At 52.7% G+C, this 20378-nt stretch overlaps 1 protein-coding gene across 4 annotated transcripts in view; it reads left to right on the forward strand.

Annotated features, from left to right (window-relative positions):
• The window catches only part of Shank3 (SH3 and multiple ankyrin repeat domains 3), a 66190-nt gene extending 46107 nt beyond the window's left edge, over window positions 1-20083 (forward strand). For 2 of the 4 annotated variants that reach the window (XM_090328985.1, XM_090328986.1), the window contains 4 exons: window positions 318-448; window positions 1033-1117; window positions 6202-8458; window positions 17619-20083. In XM_090328985.1, coding sequence (XP_090185111.1) covers window positions 318-448; window positions 1033-1117; window positions 6202-8458; window positions 17619-18210 — 3065 coding nt within the window. In that variant the 3' untranslated portion in view covers window positions 18211-20083. Of the gene's footprint in view, window positions 1-317; window positions 449-1032; window positions 1118-6201; window positions 8459-11557; window positions 12106-16749; window positions 16778-17618 lie in introns of those variants that run through there. The other 2 variants (XM_090328987.1, XM_090328988.1) reach the window with 2 other exon arrangements.
• Window positions 20084-20378: the final 295 nt, after the last annotated feature.

Here is a 20378-nt window from a genome sequence, read left to right on the forward strand (position 1 = left end):
CTACTACTAAGCCAGACTCCCGGCCCTAGAAACAGCTTTTCTAGTTGAGTAGTGGGGACAGGCAAAGAAGTGAAGGGGGTGAGACCGAGTCACAGAGATACTTCTGAGTGGACTGTCCTCTGTCTGTACTTGGTACTCTTCATAGTCTTATCAGAGTGGAGACTCTTGGGTGTCCCCAGGGATATTGCGAGGAAGGGGTCTGTTCAAGGGCAGAAGACAGCTGGGTCCAGTGCTCTAACGTACTATAGACCTGCCTGGGAGAGGGTGAGTCATTGAGGCAGGTCCAAGGCTTGAGGTGGTGTCTCCTTGATATGCAGAGAAGCTGGATGAGATCCTGGCAGCTGCTGCAGAGCCAACGCTAAGGCCAGACATTGCTGACGCCGACTCCAGAGCAGCTACCGTCAAGCAGCGGCCCACTAGTCGAAGGATCACCCCTGCTGAGATCAGTGTAAGCCAGCCTTGAGCAGCCAAGTCTTTGGATGGTAGGGACTGGGCTTGGGGACCAGAGGATCATGTACCTCTTGTCTGAGGTAAGAATCCAGTCATTTGGGCCCCTTCTCCAGAGGGGTGGAGCTCCCATGGCCTCTCTTGGAAACAGTGTCAGCCTCCAGAACTGCCATAATTCAGTACCCACAGGTTTTTACTTCTGTAACTAGAGCTTGTAGTGCCTCTTGACTTAGGGTAGTTTTTATGTCTCTCGAGTCACCTGGATCCCCTTATGGGACTGACTATATGGTGTATCCCCAACCCTACCCATCCTCTCTGACATCTCTGGACTCATGCCCTTCCTTTACCTAGGCTGTACCCTAAAGTCCATACTGCCCACATGTCCGGGGCCCTGCCTGGTTGTATCCTCTATGATGAGAGTACAAGACCTAGATCCAAATCCTGAGTCTGATTCTATTGACACTAGTGTTGTTTGAAGGAGTGCATGGGGTGTTGAATTTCCAGGAGGATGAGTGGGGCTGGATGGAGAACCAGGGTCCCCAGTGTCCTGGAACCTCCATGTTCCCCCCTCCCCAACCCCCACAGTCATTGTTTGAGCGCCAGGGCCTTCCCGGCCCAGAGAAGTTGCCGGGCTCTCTGCGGAAGGGGATTCCACGCACCAAGTCTGTAGGTATGGCTGGGCCAAGGGGCTGCTGTGGGGCTGGGAGGGATTGGGCTGGGCTGGGTGGATTTAGGTTTGGAGGATCCTACCTCTCCTTTTATAGCCATGGATCATATTTGTTTGTGAACATAAATGAGTTAGTCCTTTCCTTAGCGGAGAGATGTGCTGCTAGAAGAACCTGAGAATTTCTTTCCCTAGTCTACCTCTCCCTGTGCGCTGTGTACCTCCTGGTCTATGAGGTCTCCCCCCCCCCCCGCCAGCTACCCCACCATCACTTCTCCTATCTACGTTCCCTCCCCTTCTTCCCTTCTGCCCCCCACAGGTAACCCATCCTTGTCACTATGTCAGCTGTCTTCTGTCCTGGCTGCTCCTCTGCAGCCTGAGTTCAGGCTGACCTAAAGTTACTCACTCTTGATCCTCCTTCTCTCAGGTATTGTATATACTCTTTCTTCCCCTTTCCAGCCAATCTTCTTGAAAAGGTCACCCACAGGTTGTCCTGTCTCCATCGGTTCTGAGCCTTTGGCAGATGAACTCATTCCAAATCTGAAATGGAAACCATTCTCGCTGAGGTCATCAGTGGCCTCCAGGGGCGTCCGCCTAGTGGACACCAGCAGCTCCGCTGCTGATGTTGTTTCCAGGAAACTCCTCCCAGCAACCTAGGGAGTCCTCCGTGTTCTCTCTCCCTTTCTCTTGGGCTACCTCTTTTCAGCCTCCCCTTACCCCGCCCAAGGCCGTGTTTTCATTTTCCTTTCCCTCTGTACCACATTACTTTTGGGGTATTATCATCACCTTCTCTCACTGCTTATCTACCTTCAACTTGTCTTCTAACCCCAGACTGGGACTTATAACAGGCCTTGCCTCCTGAAGATACACATACAATCTCTTCTCGTGTTCTGGTGGTTAATTGGAGATAAAAGTTGTAACTCCTTCGTGGGCTGACTTCAAACTGCAACTCTCAGATTTCAGATCTCAACCTTTTGAGTAGCCAGGATTATAGGCTTGAGCTGCCTTCAGACTTAATTTTTTTTTGCCAGTCTTGGGGCTTGAACTCAGGTCTGGGCACTGTCCTTGAGCTTTCTCAAGCCTAGCTCTCTACCACGTGAGCCACAGCACCACTTCCAGCTTGCTCTGGTGGTTAATTGGAGATGAATCTCAAGGGGCTTTTCTGCCCAGGCTGGCTGTGAAATACCAATCTTGTCTCCCAAGTAGCTAGCTGGGATTACAGGTGGGAGCCACTGGTACCCAGCTGCCCTCAGACATTTTTTTTTTCAATTGTGGGGCTTGAACTCAGGGTCTGGGCACTGTTCTTACACATTCTTAAGGCTAGCATTCTACTGCTTGAGCCACAGTACCACTTCTGGCTTTTTCTGGATATGCAGTATTGAGGAATTGAACCCAGTGCTTTCTGCATGCTAGGCAAGCACTTGAGCACTAGGCCATGCTCCCGGCCCCCTCCAGGCCCTTTTAAAGTTATTTTACAAATAGGGTCTCACATTTTGCCTAAGCCAGCCTGGGATAGCACGTGCACAATACCCCACCTAGCTAGTGGTTTTCCTAACTTTTTTCCTGGGCTGGGCTTGATTGTTCCAATCTCCGGAACTATGACATGAACTGTCATGCCGAGCCAATAAAGATCACTTAGATAGATAGGAGAATAGGGAAAGTGTTTGGTAAGGCTGCAGGCTGGTTTGGAGTCAAGAGGTACTTCTTTTGTTGTTGTTAGTCCTGGGATTCGAACTCTGGGCTTGGGCATTGTCCCTGAGCTCCTCAGATCAAGGCTAGTGCCACTTTGAGCCACACCACCACTCCCAGTTTTCTGGTGGTTAATTGGAGATAAGAGTCTCATGGATACCTGGCTGGCTTTGAACCATGATCCTCAGATCTCAGCCTTCTGAGCAGCTAGGATTATAGGTGTGAGCCACCAGAGCTTGGCTAAGAGGTACTTAGTTTTGCTCTCTCTTTCTCAAGTTCTGGGCATTCTCCATGAATTCTTTCCTTAGGTTGTGCCTCACCTGACAAATTGGGGTGGGCTGTCTCTTCACATGACATGTAGCTTTGTGTCCAACTCTGCTATCATCATCTTTTTTTTTTTTTGCCAGTCCTGGGCTTGAGCTCAGGGCCTGAACACTGTCCTTGGACTTTCTCAAGGCTAGAGCTCTACCACTTGAGCCTCAGCACCACTTCTGGCTTTTTTCTATGTATGTGGTACCGAGGAATCGAACCCGGTCTTCATGTATGCTAGGCAAGCACTTTAACCACTAGGCCAAACTCCCGGCCTGCTATCATCATCTTGCACCTAATCCACAGCCCTTCCTTCCTTCCTTCCTTCCTTCCTTCCTTCCTTCCTTCCTTCCTTCCTTCCTTCCTTCCTTCCCCTCCCTTCCCCTCCCTTCCTCTTCTCTCTCTCTCTCTCTCTCTCTCTCTCTCTCTCTCTCTCTCTCTCTCTCTCTCTCTCTCTCTCTCTCTCTCTCTTGTGGTTCATGGGGCTTGAACTGAGCTCTTCAGCTCAAGGCTACCACCATATCCCTGGGCCTGGGCATTGTCCCTGAGCTCTTGAGCTCAAGGCTACCACCCTACCCTTGAGCCAAGCCCATTTTCTATAGGTTAATTGGAGGTAAGAGTCTCAGGTCCTTTTGTGCCCGGGCTGGCTTTGAACCTTGATCCTCAGATCTCAGCCTCCTGAGTAGCTAGGATTACAGGCGTGAGCCACAGCGCCCTGGTTAGCTCTGACTTTCTTATAACCTGTCATGGCTCTGCCTTTCTGGAAAAGGAGGCATTCTACAGCACAGTTATTATTTTACATTCATTCTACTGACCCTCTGTGGGCTCCTTCGTGTCTTAGGGCCCTCAGAACCAGCACTAACCTTCTGCTTTATCTGAGGATATGTATCACTGTCTTTTCCCAACATGGGTATTCCCACACTTCCTGTTCCCTACCTGCCCTCTCTGTTCTATGGATAGCCTGTCCCTCAGCCTTGCCCAGTTCCCGAACTGGTCCTCTGCAGATCCAGACCTGTAATACCTGCTCTTGAGCCTGTTGTTTGATCTGCTGGCTGGTTACTCCTTTGTTCAGTTGACAGGTGGGCCAGCATGTTCTCCCACATAGGCCCCTTGGCATGGAATGCCACCACTTGTAAACACAAACCTTGGCTGCGTTATTAGGCTCCCTAGATTCCCACTATATCCAGGCTGTGTGTCTTTGCATACCTGATGCTGCTCTTGGAAGCTCTGTGGACAGTAACCTCAAGATTCTGGTCCAGGAACAAAGAGAATGCTTAGTACCCACGTCTAAGGACTGCTCCAGGTTTCCCTTGAGCACATCAGGGTTGTGCTGTAGCTGAGATAGGAGATTTAGGACCTGCATTTTGAGCACATAGTTGAGTGTCCAGAGAACACCTTTGCTGCTGTTTTGAGCAATTAGAGAGGGACTTTGCCTCCTGTGGTGTTGGCACAGCCCCCATTCTGGGCTGAGGCAAATGACTTTTCTTTACCCCCAGGTAGAACTTAGCATGTCATTAGCATTAAATTTCCCCTTTTCATCACTCTCACCTTCTGTATCCTCCAGGTACGTGTTTTTCCTACATAGTTCTGTCTAACATACAGGTCTGTGGGTGCTTAACTGTATGTTCGTGTACTGTTCAGGAACATTGCTGAGTGGTCCAGATAGTGGGTGGGTCCAATGGTGGAGGCAAGGCAGACCTAGAAAAATGACTGTGATAACCTTGTCACCATCCTGGGTGCTGTTGCCAGCACTGAAAACTTCAGACTCCTTGATAGGAGGAGGCCATCCTGATATGTCTGCAGGTAATCTGGGAGAGCTGGAATTCAAGCCTAATTTGACCATGAAAGTCTATCATTGTCCCTTGAAGTGACAGCTGTCCCTCCAGGCTGGATGCAAATTATAGTGTGAGGCCTCACCAGTGATTTGGTGGCCGATGAATGATGCCAGGAGCAAGCAGTCTGTGTTGTGAGCTCATAAAAATGTTCACAAGCTCAGAAAGAAGCACCTGATAGAATACTGCTTGAGCCTTAGTATGTCACCATAGAGTCTGTCTTCCACTTTATTGGGCTGGACCATTAGCACCTGCAGCTGCCTTGACTGCACAAACTTCAACACGTGTCCATATTATATTGGAAAGAGTGGAGGTTCTTTAAGGTTCTAGCTGGATACTGGAGTCTAATGACATACAGATGGAAGGAGGGAGTTTATTATAAGCCTATGTAGACCATGAGTACCGGCCCAGAACCTGGCCCAGGGTCAGTCAGTAGGGGCATATCTGAAATATGCACTGTGTGCTTGGCTTACACTTTCACTTTACCCATTCTTCCTATGTACCCACCCACTTACCCAGCATCACTGAATTCCAGCCACTGACTATAGCAGCAACATTCATGTGAGTCTCCTATGATCTTACAGGGTTTCTTTCCCAGCTACAGAGTCTGGGCCACCAGTGTTTCTCCTGCCAGATACATAGCTCCATCATCATAATCCTGTTGCTTCATCTGCAGGCAGTATGTTTCACTTCGGCTCCATGGCTTCCTCTTTTTTGGCCATCTCCTTTTCTGCCTTCTACTGACTTCAGCCTGTATTACTACAACTTTCTCTGAGCAGGCCTTGCCCAGACTTTGGTGTAAAGACCCTTACTTACCCTGTCCAGTTTCCCTCAGCAGTGTTGTCTTTCCTTTTGGGTGAGCCACCCCTACTCTCCTGGCATGTCTTTTCTCAAACAGTCTGCAGGTTTTGGGGAAGTGTCTCTGGCCTATGCACAGTTTTGATCTTGTCCTAGAGGCTTCTCTGATAGAACTTTCCTTCACCCTATGGCAGAACAGAGGGCTCCATCCTGGACTCTTCACAGGAGCCCATTCTTACTGTGGAAGACCTGTGGTGTGGGCTTGGATATCCCCTTCACTTACACTACCCTTCATCTCCAATTTTGAGCTCATCAAGATCCCATCCTTCCATGGGCCCTGAGCCTGTTCTGGGATGGAGGCAGGGTAGGACTAGTCTCTCCAGGAGGATGTGCTAGGATAGAGAGGGGCGTCTCAGAAGGCCCAGAGCCCAGACCAGTCTCACAGAGCCTTTCCATCTGCAGGGGAGGATGAGAAGCTGGCATCTCTGCTGGAAGGGCGCTTCCCCCGGAGCACCTCGATGCAAGATACGGCTCGCGAGGGTCGCGGCATCCCACCCCCGCCGCAGACCGCGCCTCCGCCACCTCCAGCTCCCTACTACTTTGACTCAGGGCCGCCTCCTGCCTTTTCACCACCGCCTCCACCGGGCCGTGGCTATGACACTGTGCGGTCCAGCTTTAAGCCAGGCCTGGAGGCGCGCCTGGGTGCAGGGGCCGCTGGCTTGTATGAGCCTGGGCCGCCCCTTGGCCCACTGCCCTACCCAGAGCGGCAGAAGCGCGCGCGCTCCATGATCATCTTGCAGGATTCGGCACCCGAGGTGGGTGATGTACCCCGGCCTGCACCCTCAGCCACGCCGCCAGAGCGCCCCAAGCGCCGGCCACGGCCACCCGGCCCCGACAGCCCCTATGCCAACCTAGGAGCCTTCAGTGCCAGCCTCTTCGCACCTTCCAAGCCGCAGCGCCGCAAGAGCCCCTTAGTGAAGCAGCTGCAGGTGGAAGATGCACAGGAGCGCGCAGCTCTGGCCGTGGGCAGCCCTGGTCCCGGCGGTGGCAGCTTCGCCCGAGACCCCTCTCCCACTCATCGAGGGCCCCGGCAGGGGGCCCTCGACTATGGGGCAGGGGATGGCCTGGGGCTTGCCTTCGGGGGCCCCGGCCCAGGGCAGGGCAAGGAGCGGCGGCTAGAAGAGCGACGCCGCTCCACAGTGTTCCTGTCAGTAGGCGCCATCGAAAGCAGCCCACCCAGTGCTGATCTGCCGTCACTGCAGCCCTCCCGGTCCATCGACGAGCGCCTTCTGGGGGCTGGAGGTGCCACCGGCCGAGACCTGCTGCTCCCCTCCCCTGTGTCCGCACTGAAGCCATTGGTCAGCGGCCCGAGCCTCGGACCCTCGGGCTCCACCTTCATCCACCCGCTCACTGGCAAACCCTTGGACCCCAGTTCACCCCTGGCTCTTGCCTTGGCTGCCCGGGAACGGGCGCTGGCTTCCCAGGCACCTTCCCGATCTCCTACACCTGTGCACAGCCCTGACGCTGACCGCCCTGGACCCCTGTTTGTGGACGTACAGGCCAGGGACCCAGAGAGAGGGCCTCTTGCCTCACCAGCCTTCTCTCCACGGAGCCCAGCCTGGATTCCTGTGCCTGCTCGCAGGGAGACAGAGAAGACTCCCCGGGAGGAGCGGAAGTCACCAGAAGACAAGAAGTCCATGATTCTCAGCGTCTTGGACACGTCCCTGCAGCGGCCAGCTGGCCTCATTGTTGTGCATGCCACCAGCAATGGGCAGGAGCCCAGCAGACTGGGGGCTGAAGAGGAGCGACCCACCACCCCAGAGCGGGCACCAGCCCCCATGCAGACAACGGCTGTGGCGGAGCCTCTGTCTAGCCCCCGGGCCCAGCCCCCTGGCAGCACACCAGCAGACCCTGGGCCCGGCCAGGGCAGCTCAGAGGAGGAGCCAGAGTTAGTGTTTGCTGTGAATCTGCCACCTGCCCAGCTGTCCTCCAGTGATGAGGAGACCAGGGAGGAGCTAGCCCGAATTGGGCTGGTGCCACCCCCAGAAGAGTTTGCCAACGGAATCCTGCTGGCCACCCCACCCCCAGGCCCGGGCCCCTCACCCACCTCGGTGCCCAGCCCGGCCTCAGGGAAGCCCAGCAGTGAGCCACCCCCTGCCCCTGAGTCTGCAGCTGACTCTGGGGTAGAGGAGGCTGACACTAGAAGCTCCAGTGACCCACACTTGGAGACCACAAGCACCATTTCCACCGTGTCCAGCATGTCCACCCTGAGCTCAGAGAGTGGAGAACTTACTGACACCCACACCTCCTTCGCTGATGGACACACTTTTCTACTCGAGAAGCCACCAGTGCCTCCCAAACCCAAGCTCAAATCCCCGCTGGGGAAGGGGCCGGTGACCTTCAGGGACCCGCTGCTGAAGCAGTCCTCGGACAGCGAGCTCATGGCCCAGCCGCACCATGCCGCCTCTGCCGGGTTGGCCTCTGCTGCCGGGCCTGCCCGCCCTCGCTACCTCTTCCAGAGAAGGTCCAAGCTGTGGGGGGACCCCGTGGAGAGCCGGGGGCTCCCTGGGCCTGAAGATGACAAACCAACTGTGATCAGTGAGCTCAGCTCCCGCTTGCAGCAGCTGAACAAAGATACACGCTCCCTGGGGGAGGAACCTGTTGGTGGCCTGGGCAGTCTGCTGGACCCTGCCAAGAAGTCACCCATCGCAGCAGCTCGGTGAGCAGGGCAATGTGGGGAGGGTTCTACCCTGTCTTCTGTTCCTCTTGTCCATACATAGGCTCTCCTCTGTTCCTCTTCATCCTCCTATCTCTCACTTCTCCATGGCACATTCCCTCTCCACTCTCATCCAGCACTTCTTTGTCTCGTCTTGTTTTGCTGTCTGAACTAGAAGGTTCTTCAAGGCTCACAATTTCTGTATCCCTGTTGGTGCTAGCAGTGGGATAGGGGCATCCCTGAGACCAGGTGGAGCATGAGCCCTTCCCGAGCCCTGTTGGAGGCCCTGCCCCTCAGTATTTGCAGATTTACACTCTGATTCCCAGCCCAAGCTGCCTTTACCATTAAGGGTTTCGGGGTCCACTTTGGAGCCACTGCTTTCTCTTCACAGCTGTTTGACTCTTCTTTGGCCCTGTATCTACCACCCCAAAACCTCCATTCTTGTCATCCTTATGTCAGTGGGCCTTCTCCATGTGGCTAGTGCCACCTCACTGGAAGCTGCCTTTTGCCTTGCTCCTTTTTGAGTACTAGAGTACAGTAGTTCCATTTAAGAACTTGCCACAAACTTCCTAGTTTTCTGTCCCACAAATATTTGTCTTGTGGCACATTTTAAAGCCATTCAAACAAGATTTCTAGGTATGAGTTTTAGAGTGCATCAAAAATATAGGTGGAAGTCACATCTGTCTGCTCTCTCACCTTCTGCCCTCCCTTTCTTGTCCTTGTCCCTCTGTCTGCCCTGTTCCCCCACCATGGGGACTGAGGGAGGTGCTGGCATGGGGAGGCACCGAGTTGGGGGTCTGGGTGCTGCTGAGGCTACTGCTGCTCTGTCTAGGTAGAAGCTGCCAGATCCCTGAGCTGACCGCTGAGCCCTTCCCTCAGACTCTCCTGTGGGCTGCTTTTGTCACTCCCCTGATTTGGGTGGGATTCTATCTACTGAATCTCCCTTCTTACCACCTTGCAGAACACCCTAGTGGGCCCTTCACTGTCAGAGTTCACAGATTCGTGAGTACACAGCATAAGGACTGCAGAAGTTTTTTTTGTTTTTGTTTTTGTTTTTTTTTTTGCCAGTCCTGGGGTTTAAACTCAAGACCTGAGCACTATCCTTGGGCTTTCTCAAGGCTAGAGTATTACCACTTGAGCCACAACACCACTTCTGGCTTTTTTTCTATGTATGTGGTACCCAGGAATTGAACCCCGGTCTTTGTGCATGCTAAGCAAGCACTCTACCACAAGGCCAAACTCCCAGCCAGGACTGCAGATCTTTTGTTTTGTTGTTTTCTGTGTCAGTTCTGCAGTTTGAACTCAGGGCTTGGGTGCTGTCCTGAGTTTTTGTGCTCAAGACTAGTGTTGTACCACTCAAGCCACAGCTCCACTTCTAGCTCTTGGTTGGTTAATTAGAGATGAGAATCTTGTAGACTTTCTTGCCCGACTGGCTTCAAACTGTGATCCTCAGATCTCAGCCACCTGAGTAGCTAGGATTATAGGCATGAGCCACCAGCTCCTGGGTTTTAGGTCTTTTTTGTTTTTTGTTTGTCGATCATGGAGCTTCGACTCTGGGCCTAGGCACTGTCCCTGAGTTCTTCAGCTCCAGGCCACAGCTCCAATCCTCTTTTCTAGTGATTAATTGGAAATAAGAGTCTCACAGACTTTAGTACCGTGGCTGGCTTTGAACCATGATCCTCAAGGTCCTATCATTGTGGGGATTTGCTCTGGAGATTTCCCCCCTTTCAGTCTCTTCTAGCTCCCTGGTGAATTTGAAAGCCTCTTCCCTGCAATGCAGTTTGAAAGTCACCATTAGAATGGACATAGTGGGTGTGAATGAATTAAGACATCCTGTTGTTTGTTGTCAGACCTCTCTGTAAAACTAGATTTCTGAGAACAGTGTCTTCCGGGACAGCCTTGGCAAATGCCCTGTCCTCTGGTTCATCCCTCAGCAGCCCCTCTGTTTCTTCTGACTTTTAAAGTCAAAGCTGCTTAAGGTTCACAGCACAGTGGCTGGTCCACTACAGGTTCTCAATAAACAAATGTTAAGTGGATAAAAATAAAGTGCAAAGCAAGTACTGTCTTTTGTGACTTCCAAGAAGGCATCTTAGGGCAGATTTCAAGAGAGAATAAATGTAACAACTGAAATCCATTGGGTGTTTGGTGAGCCCAGTTCTTGTCATTGGTTTTGGCTCCTAGGGGGCATCTGGGCAATCGTGGGATGAGTTCCAGGTGATTGATTTCTCAGCCAGAATCTTGTCTAGCTTCATCCTCTCACTATGATGTTCAGTGTTCACTTCAGTTAGAATAGGGATTTCTTATTCTGTCACTCTTACTCTGTGAACTCAGGGCCTGAGTACTGTCCTTGGGCTTTTTTCTCAAGGCTAGCGCTCTGCCACTTGAGCCACAGCTCCACTTCCAGCTTTTTTCTTTTTCTTTTTTTTCTTTTCTTTTTTTTTTTTTTTGCCAGTCCTGGGCTTGAGCTCAGGGCCTGAGCAGTGTCTTTGGGCTTTCTCAAGGCTAGAGCTCTACCACTTGAGTCTCAGCACCACTTCTGGCTTTTTTCTATATATGTGGTACTGAGGAATTGAACCCGGGTCTTCGTGCATGCTAGGCAAGCACTCTACCACTAGGCCAAACTCCCAGCCCTCCAGCTTTTTTCTACGTATATGATATCAAGGAATTGAACCCCAGTCTTCGTGCATGTTAGGCAAGCATTCTACCCCTAGGCCAAACTCCCGGCCCCAGAATTTTAACTCTTTAACAGGTCATGTCTCAGCTCTGTTTTCTTAGGCAAGCCCCTTAGCCTCTGTGAAGGTGGATCTGTCCTCTGTATGCAGCATCACTTATGAAACACAAGTGTGATGAGACTCAACTGTATAGGAACTAGTGCTACCTGCCACTGCTGTCAGGTGTTGAGCCTAGGATAAGTCTTCAAGAGTGCTTTATTTAAAAAAAAAAAAAAGTTCAACATGACACTAGGGAATGTCAAATCACATTATTAAATCCTTACAACCATTCTTTTAGATGTCTGTTTTAGATGTCCATTTTCCAGACAATAAAACTGAGATTCCAGAGAGAGAGAGAGAGTGGTAGCATGTCTGCCTGTTTTCTTTGCAGCCTCTATCCTTAAGGCCTTTCTGATGAAATACTCCGGTTTGTGCTCCACGATCTCACATTGAAAAGGCAGAGACATGTCTGCTAGACAGTACACACATTCCTGAAGGCATCAGTCATGTTTGTGATCCATCGCCCTTCTCACTTGGCTCATTTGTATTAAACCATCCTTTTGCTCTGTGCTCCTTTTCTGCCTCTGAGTTTTGTTCTGTTTCCACCTTCTTTTTTATTTCTTGGGCTCCTTCTTACTATCAGACCTGAGAAAAATCACAACTCTCTGCCCTGCTATCCCCCATAGTCCCTTTGTTTCTGGCTACAAGCTGTGTCCAGCTGGTTTTAGATCTGATCTTTTGTGTGGTATACCCTGGCTGTGATGCCCGTCAAGGTATGCCTCTGTTTCTGTACAACAGTCAGTGATAGTTGTAGTCAGATACTTACTTCCTAATAAGAGAACTGTCCAAAGTGTGTGATAGTGTGATGTCCAGATGTGGCTGCTTCCTTCCCAGGACCTACCCTGGCTGATATCTTGGAGCCATATTCCTGGTTTCTTGCGTCGTCCCTAAATGTTGCTAGTGAGGCTCATAGTATCCTCCCTCTATGGGCATCCCCCAAAAGCAAATACCCTTGTGGCCTGCCTTTCCCACAGAGGCTCAGACCAGACTCTGAAGTCCTAGACAAAGGTTCTCGGCAGCTTTGGTCTTTTGGGGCTGGTTAAGCTGCCCTGTAGGTGTATCAGGAGGTCAAAGTTCACTAACTTGTAGAAACATAATCAGATCTTTCACAGTGGCATCATCTTTGGTTCTAGTGTAGTAGCTGAAGGAAATAGCATCCTGAGTGTTTTCTCAAGTTCAGGACCACTGGTCTTTTGTATGTCGATCTCAGGCAGGCTACCTGTTCTGTGGTCCCAGCGTCAGGACCATCCCTGCTGGTTAGACCATTTGTCTATTCTGAATCTCACACCCAACTATAAGACTCCATTGGGCCATTGATTTAGCTCTACAACTGGTCTTTGGGGCCTTCCCTTGTTCATGGAGAGTTCTACACCTACTGCTAAACTCAATTTGTCTTCCAGGATCCATACATGAACTTGACTCTCACGTGCAATTTGAGTCCTACAGTAGTTCTTTGCTTACCCAGGGCCATGCACATGACAGGAAATAAGCACTTACCATTGAGCTACGTCCCTTGCCTTGCTAAGTCTGTTGCCCACCCCCCCTTTGGGACAGGAGCTTACTATATTGCTAGTCTGGCTTTGAACTATGTAGCTCCCAGGCTGGCTTTGATCTTATGAGCATCCTGACACAGCCTCCGAAGTACTGGAATTAGATGGTATACTATGACTCCTGGCTGCTGTCAATTTTATACCTGTCTAACCATCACATCGGAAAAAAGTTTATGGAGAAGTAGGTTTGGAATCATAAATTCAGAGGGCTTCTTTGCTGAGTATTTCTCAGTGCCTTTGATCAGCTTGTGTGGAAGGAGGTATAGCTACACTATGTTCTCCAGACCTGTTAGGGTTACTATGTGTCACTGGAAGCTCACCTCCTCAAAGATGATTGACAAGCACCGCTCTGGCTGTCTGTTGTAGGCTATACCTATTAGCTTGTTTTTCAGGGATCCAGACAAAGCCCTGTGTGCTTGGGGAATCGTACCTGCAGTGCCCAGGTGAGCAGTAAAGCCAGGATTCACTGTGACCCTGCATGCCCTGAGCTCTCCTGTGGAGCAGGAATGGGTCACAGAGAAGATAGAGTACACTCAAACGCATCTAGGCTGGAGACGTAAACAGGCCTGAATAGTGAGAAGTGAGGCTGTGGAAGAAGGGACATACCAAGAAGCTTCAGAGCCGTGACTGGTTCTGTGTGCTTACTAAGAATTACTTGCTTTAATGAGGACCTCAAATTGCAGAAGGATACAGGACTAGACTTTTTTTTTCTTTGTGTACGCCCTGGGGCTTGAACTAAAGGCCTGGGCACTGTCCCTGAGCTTCTTTGTGCTCATGGCTAGTTTTCTACCACTTGAGCCACAATGCTTCCAGCTTTTTCTGAATAGTTTATTGGAGACAAGAGCATCAGGGCCTTTTCTGCTGGCTTTGAACAACAGTCCTCAGGTCTCAGCCTCCTGAGTAGGTAGAAGTACAGGAGTGAGCCACTGGCACATGGCCAGATCTGGAGTTGTACCATAGGAACGCAAGGAAAGAAGGCCGGGGGTGGAAGCCAGGCCTGAGTGTGGTCTTCTTCCTGCACTCGGTAAACAGTGGCCTGACTGAAGTGAGACAGCTCAGGAGGAAAATGCTGTTATTTTTATAGGATTGTATTCTTTTTTTCAATGATTATTCCTGATTTGTGCCAGGTACCAGGAATCAAGGAGAATAGTTAAAAATGTGAGAAGCCAGGGATGCATTTAGTGATAGCTTTTGTGGCATTCATGAGTCCCTAGGTTTACTCCCTAGCAGTTACAAATAATAGAATAAAAGGGGCAAGCTAATGCCGGCCATGGTGGCTCACACCTGTAATCCAAGCCACTCAGGAGGCTGAAATCTGAGGATTGTGGTTCAAAGCCAGCCCAGGCACCAAAGACCGTGAGATTCTTATCTCCATTTAACCACTAGAAAACTGGAAGTGGTGCTGTGGCTCAAAGGATAGGATGGTAGCCTTGAGCTGAAGAGCTCAGGGACAACCCAGGCCCAGAGTTCAAGCCCCCATGACGGACAAAACAAAAGCGGGGGTGAGGGAGAGCAATGGAAGCTAAAAAGCCATGAGAACATGAAGAACTTGGACCCAGAGGAGATAAGGAGTGCCTGAATTAATATTTGGGGGTTGATGACTTACCCACAGTAGGGGTGAAAATATAGGGAGATGACTTGCTTACAAGCTTCTCAAGTGGGAAAGATGGGGCTCTTTTCACTGAGGAAGGGGGTCATATGAGAAGACCATGGACTACTGAACTTGAGTTGAGAAAAGACTGGAGGGGCCTCATGTGTGCATTTCTGAGCCCAGGAGAAGTGTAAACTAAGAAGAGCAGGAGCCAGAAAAATCCATCCAGGAAGTAGGAATCTGAAGAAAGGATATCTTTAACAGAAACAGATGACTATGCCAGCCATGGGTCCAGCCTTGGTGACTACCTAGAAGTGCCAAACCTCATTAGCCAAGATTCTCAGTAGTTGGAGGCAGGACAATAGCAGATATTTTTGGAAAAGACCTTCAGGGTCATGGATGCTTCACGGAGCAATCAGAACTTCTCTGGAGGGTGGCTGCCAAGAGCACTGGAAGTAATGACACTTGGTAAGGTATTGTATCTTAAAGGATGGTTGGCCAAAAGAATTTAGAGAGGTTGTCAGTTGCTGTGAGGTAGCTACCCAGAGAGATAGTCAGTAATAAGGAGTGACAGTTGTCAAAGATGCTAGACAAAGATGGAAGCACATAGAAGTCAGATCTGGGCATTTCTGGGGTTTCTACCTTAGGAGCAAAATGAGCAGATTCCAGCCTGTGGGCTCCCTGTCGTTCTAGGCTTTGGAGAGCATAGCCTTCCCTGGGCTTTTTTTTTTTTTTTCTCTCAGCCCCTGAGGTCTCCAACATGGGTGGCAGATAGTCAGAATATAACTAGTCTTCCCTTTACTTCCAGCCCAGTGACTCCTCAGCCTTGTGCACTCTGATATCTAGGTATACCTCCGGAGAAATGCCACGCGTGTACTCATCTCAGGACTCCAGGTCACGGTGACCATATTGGAGGGATGGCAGGCACAGCTTTGCTCTTTCCACCTTGGACCTGCTGGACCCAAACCCGATCTAGGCCCTGGCTGTACCTTCCCACTAGACTGCCAGATAGTTTCCTGCACCTTTTGCCTTTACTCCTCAGTTGCGTCCTTCCAGCTTAGCATGATGCCATGTCTTACCTGAGATACCACAACATGGAAACCTGACTTGTGGGTTGAGTCCTGGGCTGTGTCCCGTCCTGTGATTGTGTGTAGTCCTGGGGTTAGGTGCAAGATAACCTTTCTGGACTTACTTACCATGGGTGCCTATAGTTGGGCTCCACAAGTATGATTCCCTCATTAATCTCAGTCCTTCTGCAGCACCCTCACCTCCAACTCCACCACCTTCCCTGGACACCACCTCACTTTGCCTAGAAGTGTTGTGAGAGTAGGTTTCATGGCAGCAAAGAGAATGTCTACCGGAGTGTACCACCTGTGCCCCCCACCCCACCCCTGCCCTGGGTCCTTTTGTTGGGAGGCACTGTCTGGCCTCTTCTGGGAGCTCTATTCTGGATTTAGGCAGTAGGGCCAGGCTAAGGAAGAACAGCCTGTGGGAGAGATGGGAATGATGTAGAGTGGGAGTGAGGGATTTCAGGAAAGGGTGTAACCTATAAGGAGAGAAAAGATAAAACCTGCGTTAATTGAGAGAACCTGTTAGCTTTCTTGTCACTGTGACAAAAATACCTGACATAAACACTGAAAAGGAAGAAGATTGTGTTTTGGTTTGTGGTTTGACAGGTTTTAGTGCACTGTGATGGGTCTGTGGGGCAGAGCATCACAGTGGAGAGTGAGAAGGAGACGACAGGAGCCTGGGCAAGACTTAGCCCCACAGACATACTTCCAGTGGCTCACTTTCTCTAACTAGGCCCTACTTCTGAAAGTTTCTGCCACCTCCTAATAATGCCTTAAAATTATGAACCTTCAGTTGATTAATGTATTGATTAGGTCAGAGCCCTCACGATCCAATCAGTGCTGGGGACCACATTTCTAATACAGGAGCCTTTGGGGGGGGGAGACATTTTATGACTGAATCATAAGGGAGGTTAAGAGAGGCCGAGCTGATATGGGACAGGCACTAGTGATTCTTGGTTAGAAAAGTACCAGGGTAGGCAGCAGCTCAGAGGAGGGATGCTTGAGTTCGCCCAGGCAGGGAAGGCATTTGCCTGCTCTTGTCTATGTTGCATAAAGGAGCACTATTCACGTGGAGGGAGGTCAGGGATTCTCTGAGATCTGCCTCTCAAGCACATAGAACATCCCCTCCCTTGGTACCTCTGTAGTAGTGGAGACCACCTCCTGAGTCCCTTCCTCCCCTGGGTGTCCAGCAGGCATCCCTGCATCTGGCTGCCCATCGTGTGGTTGTGACGGAAGGCCTTGTGGGCCTGGCCTGCTAACATTCTCTCTCATTGCTCTCTCCTGCCCATCTGCATGTGGCTGCTCTGTCTAGCTGCGCGGTGGTTCCGAGCGCCGGCTGTGTAAGTGAGCATGCCCATCCCATGCCTCTTGCAGTCCATGTGCTGTGCCTGGCTTCCCCAGTCTGCTTTGCATGGGTGTGTGGAAGCTTGGTACCCCACAGTAAGGGATAGGGATGGAATGAAGGGTTATGGGAATGGGCTTCAAGAGCAGACACCAGAAGCTGGCAGACTGAGGAAGGGCTGGGTCCTGCCAGGTGAGGTGGGAAGTCAGGTACCATCTGTTCTTGTGTGTCTGTGTGTATGCTGCTACAACCCTGCCACTGCATGTTTGCAGTCCATGTAGGAGCCATCGTTATTGTCCTGTTCAGGAATTGCCTTCCTGTTACTGTGAACTGTTGTCTCACACCTGCATGTACTCTATCTTCTGTGGATGTGAGTGCTACATGGTTTCTGTCTCCAAGTGTCCTGGGCCTGTTTGGTCTTGTGCCACTCACTGCCAGCCACTCCCATGACTCAACTGTCTTTGCAACTGGCTCAGGGTTCTCTGGATTTCCTCAAGAGAGCAGGACCTGGAAGGGCGGGAGGGGCAGGGGGCGGGGGTCCCGGTGGTATAGTTGTATCCTACTAACCAGGGAAGGGCAGCCAGCCCATAGCCATGGCTCTCTTCTTTGGTGGGCTGCCCTTAGCTTCCGTGGAGTAGGCGTAGGGACCTAGTCTCATCCCCGGTTTCTCAGGAGCAGGGGAGTCTCTGACGTGGGGAGTCCGCCACAAGAGCCAGAGTGACCTCAAGATATTACCGCCCCCGCCCCCCGCAACGCACACACAGTCTTAGGCTTCCCCCGTGTCTGTGGCACCGTGCTTCGCACCCCTCATCAGGCCCTGACCCCCTCTCCCTCCGCAGGCTCTTCAGCAGCCTCAGTGAGCTGAGCACCATCTCAGCGCAGCGCAGCCCCGGGGGCCCGGGCGGCGGCGGCGGGGCCTCCTACTCAGTGCGGCCCGGCGGCCGCTACCCCGTGGCGCGGCGCGCCCCGAGCCCGGTGAAGCCCGCGTCGCTGGAGCGGGTGGAGGGGCTGGGGGCGGGCGCGGGAGGCGCGGGGCGGCCCTTCGGCCTCACGCCTCCCACCATCCTCAAGTCGTCCAGCCTCTCCATCCCACACGAGCCCAAGGAGGTGCGTTTCGTGGTGCGCAGCGTGAGCGCGCGCAGCCGCTCGCCCTCGCCGTCGCCGCTGCCCTCCCCCGCGCCCGGCCCCGGCGCCCCCGGCCCGCGCCGGCCCTTCCAGCAGAAGCCGCTGCAGCTCTGGAGCAAGTTCGACGTGGGCGACTGGCTGGAGAGCATCCACCTAGGCGAGCACCGCGACCGCTTCGAGGACCACGAGATCGAAGGCGCGCACCTGCCCGCCCTCACCAAGGAGGACTTCGTGGAGCTGGGCGTCACGCGCGTGGGCCACCGCATGAACATCGAGCGCGCGCTGCGGCAGCTGGAGGGCAGCTGACGCCCCTCCCCAGACCCCTCCGGCCGCGCCCTGCCGGCAGGGCCCCTCCCCGTCCCCGGGCCGCGGGCTCGGCCCGCCCCGACCACTGCGGCGCCGGGCCAGGAATGTTGCATGAATCGTCCTGTTTGCTGTTGCTCGGAGACTTGCCCTGTACATTGCTTAGCGCCCTCGCCCGCCGCCGCGCCGCCGCGCCCGCCGCGCGCCGCCCGGAGCCCTGCCCAGCGCGGCCGGAGCTGGGGCGGGCGGGGGCGGGGCGGGGTGCTCGGGCCTGGCCGCCCCCCTCACGGCTCCTCCCCGAGGGGAAGCCCAGTCCAGCATGCGAGGTCGGGACACGCCCTGGCGACTGGGGGGGAGGGGGGACACCCTGGGGTTCTCGGCGGGGAACAGGAGCCCCCTGTGTTGCATACTTTAATCCACTCTATATTTGGAACGAGAAAAGGAACAAATATCTCTGTTCGTACTAGTTACCGCCCCTTTTCCCTCACGCCCTCCGCTGGTCCCCACCCGCCCTGCGGCTCCCCAGTCTTCCATCTCCGGCCCCTCACTGCCACCCCATAAGGGGCAGGGGACACTCCAGCTGGTCTGGGGTTGGCCAGGGTCCTGGCGGCCCACCCTGGGGCCCTGGCTCGGCCCTTCCCCTCGCTGAGCCATCGTGTGCTCCACCCACCCTTCAGGTGCTGCTCTGGGGGGAGGGTCAGCGGGCACCATCCTGCTGGGCCAGGTGGCCTGGGAGGCCCCGGCCCCGGGACTGGGCCCTGGTACTCCCACCCCAGCCATCTTCCTCACAGGGTCTCTTCCGGAGGACAGGTCCAACTTCCTTCCCACAGTCTTGGGCAACTGCAGCAGAGAAGCTTCCCTGCCCAGGATCCCAAAGTCTGTTCCTGCCCGTTCCTGCCCTATGTTGCGTGCACGCCGGTGTGCGCTTGTGAAACCATGGGTGCAGCTGAGCGCGTGGGAACCCTGTGTGTGCGCCTGCCTGGGGAGTGGCCAGGAAGGACCACTCTCAGCTGGTGGGGATGTGGGAAGGGGCCCAGGGTGCATGCATGGGTGTGCGCCTGTGAAAGCACCATGTCTCCTCTTCCAAAGAAAGGCTGCCCTGCTTTGGGGTCCTACTACTTGCCCAGCCTGCCTGTCCTTCCCCCAGAGCCTCACCCAGCCTGAGCAGGTGTCCTTGGTGAATTCCCTGCTGCTTGGAGAGGCCCCAGGGGCCTTTGGGCTTCTGAGGGGATTGTGGGGGACCCTAGAATCAGGCTACCACAAACCCTGTGGAGAGTCAGTGATCCCTGAGCGTGCCCCAGCCCCCTTACTGTGATTCCTCACACTCAGCAATGACCTGTGGGGTAGGGGGCCCTGGGACATTTTTAAACATAGGGTTTGGAGTCTGGACTAAGCTCCATCCACGTCACTCACAAGTTTCTGTTTATATTTCTAGCTTTTTTTAATAAAAAAAAAAAAAGACAGAAAACAAGATGTTTTCACAGCCCAGGGGCTTGGCACACGGGTCTGTGCCTGCCCCACCCTGGCCCACTGGCCCCATTCCCTGGGCACAGAGTCACACCCACTATCGCTCACTAAGAGACCAGGTCACACACACACAGCAGTCACTGTAATGGACTGCCACATACACACTCAGTCTCACACTCACCTGTGGGTTTTTGGTTCCGTTCAGTTTGGGTTTTTAACTTTACAGGGTCAGTTCCGCTTCACCCCTCCTTTTATATGGAGTTCCATCTGGGGGTTTTCACCTCTGCTCCAGCCCTGAGGCCTCCTGACCCTGACGTTGTGATACACCCCACAGAGATCTATGTTTCTTATATTATTATTATTATTGATAATTATAATATTATTATGTAATAAATTTGTAAGAAATTAAGCCATGTATCAGTTGTCTGCTTGAGGGGATGTTGGGAGCAGACTCAGTCTCTATCCTCAGATGTTCACAGAAACTCCCAGGCTTCACTGTTTGCGCCAGTGACTCAGAGCAATGTCTCTGACCCAAGCTGCTTCTGCTTCTTCCTTAGTCTGTTGGAGCCCAGCTCAGGTTTCCTAGTGCCTCCTAAACTAGAAATATGGTGGTCTTCCATGGTCCTTTGTGTGGTGTATATATGTGTATGCCTGTGTCCCTGCTCCACTGTGGTGCTGGGGATGGGGTTTAGGGTGTTCTGCAT

The sequence above is a fragment of the Megascapheus bottae genome, chromosome 2 (assembly GCF_031878675.1).
Source record: "Megascapheus bottae isolate mThoBot1 chromosome 2, mThoBot2.hap1, whole genome shotgun sequence".
In the NCBI taxonomy this organism is placed as follows: Eukaryota; Metazoa; Chordata; class Mammalia; order Rodentia; family Geomyidae; genus Megascapheus; species Megascapheus bottae.